This window comes from Protomyctophum bolini, assembly GCF_963924005.1.
Source record: "Protomyctophum bolini genome assembly, chromosome: 23".
In the NCBI taxonomy this organism is placed as follows: domain Eukaryota; kingdom Metazoa; phylum Chordata; class Actinopteri; order Myctophiformes; family Myctophidae; genus Protomyctophum; species Protomyctophum bolini.
This window is the reverse complement of record NC_137884.1, coordinates 20,720,943-20,726,873: the sequence shown is the minus strand read 5'-3', so window position 1 is coordinate 20,726,873 and position 5,931 is coordinate 20,720,943. Positions and strand designations below refer to the sequence as shown.

At 43.9% G+C, this 5,931-nt stretch overlaps 1 protein-coding gene across 1 annotated transcript; it reads right to left on the bottom strand.

The window, feature by feature from the left end:
• Window positions 1-577: 577 nt before the first annotated feature.
• Window positions 578-5,718, bottom strand: myf5 (myogenic factor 5). The gene is made up of 3 exons (XM_080757418.1): window positions 5,172-5,718; window positions 2,350-2,422; window positions 578-1,493 (listed from the first exon to the last, which is right to left on the bottom strand). Exons 1-3 carry the CDS (start codon window positions 5,634-5,636, stop codon window positions 1,279-1,281), a joined length of 753 nt encoding a protein of 250 aa, XP_080613544.1. The 5' UTR covers window positions 5,637-5,718; the 3' UTR covers window positions 578-1,278.
• Window positions 5,719-5,931: the final 213 nt, after the last annotated feature.

Sequence of the window (5,931 nt, the reverse complement as noted above, 5' to 3'; positions counted from 1 at the left end):
TGTTGAACTCAACTTGGGGCGAGGGCCGCATTGGTCAAAATGGCGGCTAGAGAGTCAAAGTTTATAGTCTGTAGCCTATGTCTATTTCACTATTGCTATAATCTTGCAAACCGCTGGACCAATCAGCACCAAATGTCTTGGCCAGTAGGCCACAGACGCACCGCTTCACAAATGTTTCATACGTTTTCAAATATTTCACTTTATGTTATAAGGGAAGTCAACGGGGCCCAAATTAGTCATATCTGATTTCACAGGCTGGTTAATACTAAAATTAATGATCTGATGGTGCTGAGATGCCGTTCATTTGATGAGACAGTGCGAGCTATTGTAAGGCCATGTTTTTCCAAACACCATCTGCATTACTTCAGTTGGATTGTTTTTACACATTGCTGCTTGGCAACTGAAAGTTTAGAGACATCTGGACAGAAAAGTCACATGAAGATGTTGTTGTATTCTTCACTGTCAAAGGAACAATAATAAGGATGAACAAACCATTGTACAAAACAATGAAAGCTTTAATGATGTGGAAAGTAACAAAAATACAATACTGCTTAAATACTACTTTTTGTATGAATACAGTACATTAAGTCAGCAACATTACATCAACCGTTAATTAAATATGTTTCATTAGGTATAAAAAAGCTTGTATAGAATAAATGGGCATTTACATTATATATTTACAATTATATGTACAGTATAAAAAGTTGGGACAGCGTTTGCCACATAACCTCAGCTACCGCTGAGGTTGCGTCACTCAGAACAGTTGTTTTGCAATCCGTGACAATGATAGTACATTATACTATTAGGGATGCACCGATAGCATAAAATCTTGACTGATTGCCGATACTGACACCCATATGCGTTCATTTAGTTTTTGTTGTTATTTCCCCCTTTTAGTCTAGTAGCCAGCCCATAGAGCCCCATTGAGCCCCATTATGCCAATTATGAAAATTGCTCAACATATGCAAGTTAGCATCCGGCAGTTTCTACACGCTGGGGACCCATACTAAACATAAAACGTTGATGTACTCAACATGTCCGGGTTCACTTTTTGGCTACTAGGCTATTTTGTGCCAGGGAAACAAATACATCTTCAATAACACACCAAACATAGCCAATGCAAAATGTGTGCTTATCAACAACAGATGCATATCGGTTACTGACATCGGTTATTGTCCGTTTTATTTGCCGATACCGATAACGGCGAACACCGTCCGATACCGATACATTGGTGCATCCCTACATAATATCCAAGGGTTCAAAGACGACGGGCGTTCTTCACAGAACGTGGTAGACGGGCCTAGAAGCGCCGGGGCTTTCCGGCGTGCAGGGCTGGGAGTCGGAGGAGCCGCATGAGGGAGAGAAGGTCACCATGTCTCTCAGTGCTCCCGCTCCTCCTCCTCCTCCACCGGCCTCGACCGAGGACAGGCGGTCTACGATGCTGGACAGGCACGCTAGGCTGCTGGCGCCGGGCGTCTTATCCGCCAAGCTCTCTGATTGGAGGGAGAGAGAGAGGACACCACAGAGATGGTTGGTTAGTTAGGGTCACTGGTGGAAAAAAAAATCACAGCCGTGTGAACTGAGTGGTGCAACTCCCCTCTCCCCCCTCCTCTCTCTGTCATTAGCAGGCAACAGTACAGCACTATCTCTCTCTCTGTGTCTGGCACAACAGCGCCCCTACTGGTACTAATAGTCATACATTAACGTCACATACATAGGCGTCACATAGGCGGACACGGACATTGCTGTTCCTTGGAGTGGTTGCACCACTCAAAAATAATACTTGTGTATTATTTAAGTGGAAGTCATCAATAAATACTGCAATGTAGAAATATGCTGAGTAAAAAGTTCAGAATCCAAAAAAAGTAATCAGAATGTCCTGTTTTAAGTTTTCAAATGTCTAAAAATCTTTAGAAAATACCAAGCGTGTGTCACGATGCGACGCATTGTTAGATAGATCAGCTATTTTCAAATGGCCAAAATGTATGTTGTTTTGCAATAATAATCAAAATCTACAAAGTAAGTAAGTTTTCAAATAAATAGTAGTGGAGTAAAAGTACAATATTTAGATCCGAGGTGTAGCGGAGTAGAAGTAAAAGTATTGGAAATACAAATACCTCAAAATTGTACTTTACTTTTCCACCACTGGTTAGGGTCAGCTTCAGTTTCAACTTTCATGATTTCAATAAATAACCATGGCAAAGTCCTGAATGCTCATTTAATCACTTATGCCCTACTATATACTTTCTTGTATTGTGTATGTTGTACTTTCGGTGTTAATATATATCCCACCACTATGCCTGTGTGTGAATGTATACAAATGCATTCACTCATATATAGGGTACTCACCATTCTTAGAGTAAGCGTAGCTGTTGCTGTAGCAGTTGTTCAGCTGAGGCCACACAGGACTGTTGCAGTCAGCCTTCAAGGAAAAGACAAATCACAACAATATAAGTACAATCAAACAAACAAGTAAGGAAAGACAATGGATACAAAATAAAAGCATGATAAGTCCTTGCGCATTCTTTAAAAAAAAACATATATAGGCAGAAGCCGGTTTCATTTGAAATAGAATTCATGGTATTTCTCACAGACATCCTCAGTATATACCAGGGCTAGAGAACTGGTTCCCAAACAGTGGATCGGGACCCATTTGTGGGTTGTTTTGTTTATTTTTTGTTTCCTACATTTTCTTCGAATATTATTTCAAAACATAATAAAAGAAACATTCCCCCCCCCCCCCCCCCAAAAAGCAAAAAAATAATAATTAATTAAAAACAAAATTCAATGATCCCCCCTCCAGACAAATCGAAGACATTCCATACATTAGAAAACAAATATTTAGTGAAAGTAGACATTGTGAGCTTGTTGATCTGCTATTTTCACTACTTTGTGTCCCGGGGCAAATGTCTCATGTCTTTTTGGGTCTTGTGAGCTAAAACGTTTGATGGGAACCACTGGGCTAGAGGGTTATTTCAACTTTCAAGCTTCTGTTTTGGGCATGTCGTATTAATTAGGCAAACCTTAATATTTCAAAATCTACAATCTATACAATCTCATATAGCGTCGCATCATGTATGGCGCGCTGCGAATATCGATTATTTCCGCCGCGTGACACCATTGTACGACGAAGTGTAAAACGGGGCTTAAGTGGTTATTTTCACATCATCTATACCTTGGAGACAGAATGGCAGCCATATACACTCCCATAATACTACCATGCCGCTGTTCTGTTCTGCTCCGTTCTGCTCTGTTCCAAGCGTGGCCAATCGATTGTGTCAGTGGAAGCAACACCAGTTTGTGCAAGATGACACTCTCTCCTAGTAAATCTGCAGAAAATCCTGGCAGCGGTGTAGAACATGCAGTCAGGATGGAATGCAGAAAAGCACCCCAGTTTTTTTAAGGTGGATTTAGTTAGGGTTTATTAGGGCTATAAAGTGTCCGGTGGTGGGAAAGCCGCCACTAGCCTACACACCATCCCTCCACCGTCACAAGTCCTGCCCTGCAAAATCTCGACTGTTAATCTAGCTCTCTGTCTGAGCATTTATACACCCGCAGAGGTCATTATTGCTCAGGATTTTACAGTGTCTTGTATTAGTTGATTGTTACCTAAATGTGTTGTTCAGTTTCCTGACAGTTTCCTGACTGACCAATAACAAAAATAACAACACACATGTCCCTGCCGTCTGGAAGAAACCACTTAACTCCAAAATGTTCATGTTCAATGTTCAGGAAATGAAGAAAACCGTATGTTTTGAAAACAAAGCAATACTGCCTCATCAAAGTTGGTGTTGTGACTTTATATACAGTCAATTACGTCCATGAGAGGGGGAGAGGTGGTGGAGTTAGTTGTTTTAGCAGACAGTTTGAGAAGGTCCAATGGAGTTATAGAGGATTTGTCCCAAGCGCTTTTTACTACTTTTCATCGGTTCAATATTTTCAAAGCAATACACAGACATAATGGGTAGCACTGATTTATGCAACAAAACAAAAAGAAGAAAGAAATAAAAAACCTCAATGGAGTAAAGTGGTTTCTTCCCGACAGCAACGACATCATATCTGGCTAGATAGTTTCATCTCAGATCAGACGGGAAACTGGGGAAATATAGATTTAGTTTGTTTGAAAGTGCTAAAGGGAGCGGATATGCATGAAAGAGCATGGTAATTGAGGTCTGGGGGGCGATGCGATCAAAGGGAGCTTATTTGATTACGTTTGTAAATTAGAAATGAGCTGGCTCCATTTAAAATAAAATTAAAAAAAAACCTTGTGACATTGCGTCGGTTTAATTTCACAGTCTGCACCCCGGGAACAGGCTAATCAAAAAACATTGTATCTTCTGGGCTGATGCTGGATCTGGAGCAGATGTACAGTACTGTCTACCAGGCTCCATTTACAGTACACTGGCAGCCAAATCCAGCCTGAATCAGATCTGTGCAACATCCAGATTGGAATCTGATTTGTTTAAATAAGTCTACACAAGCAAGTCACATAGAATCCGATTTTTTACAAATGTGACTTGAGTGAGACACATTCAAAGGTGGTTTCAAATCCAATTCAAATCTGTCAGTTCAAGTCTTAAGTCTGATGTGACTTATTTTAAACAAATCGGATTCCATCATGTGGCACAGAGGCACAGATCTGATTCAGGCTGGATTAATTTGGCTTGCCAGTCTGAACACACATATCTGTGACATATCCGATCTGGTCACTTGCAAATGCAGTGTGAACGGTCGGGCCAAAATATCAGATTTGAGAAATAAATCAGATTTGAATTTGACTGGATGTGACTGCAGTCTAAATGGGGCCTAGAGACTTCCTTTCCTCTGAGGTGACAGTCTTAGGCTGTCTGTCTAACTCTAGTAGGAGTTATTTGGGCATACAAATGAATCATAGTTGTTTAGCCTGATCAATACTTACAGTAGTTGAGTTCCAGTGTCGCACATAAAAAATAGAAACTCTACAAGCTCACAGGTTGCACGACGACGCGTTGTTGTGATCTTGTAGATCAGCTATTTTCAAATGATTGTTGTTTTTACTCAAGTCAATTTTGAATTCCGGGCTCCTATACTTGTAACAGAGTATGTCTGTCTACATTGCAGTATTGACACTTTATACTTAAGTAAAACATTTGAGTACTTCTGAGACGAGAGAGAGAGAGAGGGGGTCTCACCATGCTGTCAGAGCAACTGGACGAGGGGCTCCCGGGCTCGGAGCCGCTGCAGCCCCGAGCCCCGGGGAGGCTGGTGTAGTAGCTCTCCACCTGCTCCTGGAGCAGCTCCTGCAGGCTCTCGATGTACTGTATGGCGTTCCGCAGGATCTCCACCTTGGGCAGCCGCTGGCCGGGGTTGGCCGAGGTGCAGCGGCGCAGCGCCTCGAACGCGTGGTTGACCTTCTTGAGGCGCCGGCGCTCGCGCATGGTGGCGGCCCGCCGCCGGTCCACCGTGCTGGACTTGCGCTTGCAGGCCTTGCAGGCCCACTGGAGGCAGTGTCCCGGCTGGTGCGGGTGGGCCCCGGGGACGCGCACGTGCTCGTCCTCCTCGGAGCTGCAGGCCAGCTCCGAGGCGCCGGAGGCACCGAACTCCAGGCCCTCCGGAGAGGAGTCGTAGAAGATCTGAGACGGGGAGAAGACGTCCATGGTTTTCTCCTCTGTCTGACCGCGATGGCTAAGCTGGGCGAATGACCGCGAGAACGGATGAAGTGCTATGGACAGAGCAGCGAGAGGGGCGAGAGAGAAGACCTCTGAGTGATATGAGGGGGCTGTTGCCAATGGGGGACCCCCCTTATATGCCCCGAGGCCTGAGCCCAAGGCCTACATTGGCCAGATCTAATTACCATGGCCCATTGGCCCAGCCTGGAAGGCAGGCAGGGGTTAGTTCAGCTCCCTCCCTGCCTGCCCGATCCCCAACCCACTCCACCCCCAACACCCCCTT

Excerpts from the sequence above, each read along its gene's own strand:
- myf5 (XM_080757418.1), bottom strand. The coding sequence starts at position 5,636 with ATGGACGTCTTCTCCCCGTCTCAGATCTTCTACGACTCCTCTCCGGAG. Across the intron at positions 2,423-5,171 it reads CCAGTTGCTCTGACAGCATG|GCTGACTGCAACAGTCCTGT; the intron begins GTGAGACCCCCT and ends TTTTCCTTGAAG. Across the intron at positions 1,494-2,349 it reads CTACGCTTACTCTAAGAATG|AGAGCTTGGCGGATAAGACG; the intron begins GTGAGTACCCTA and ends CCCTCCAATCAG.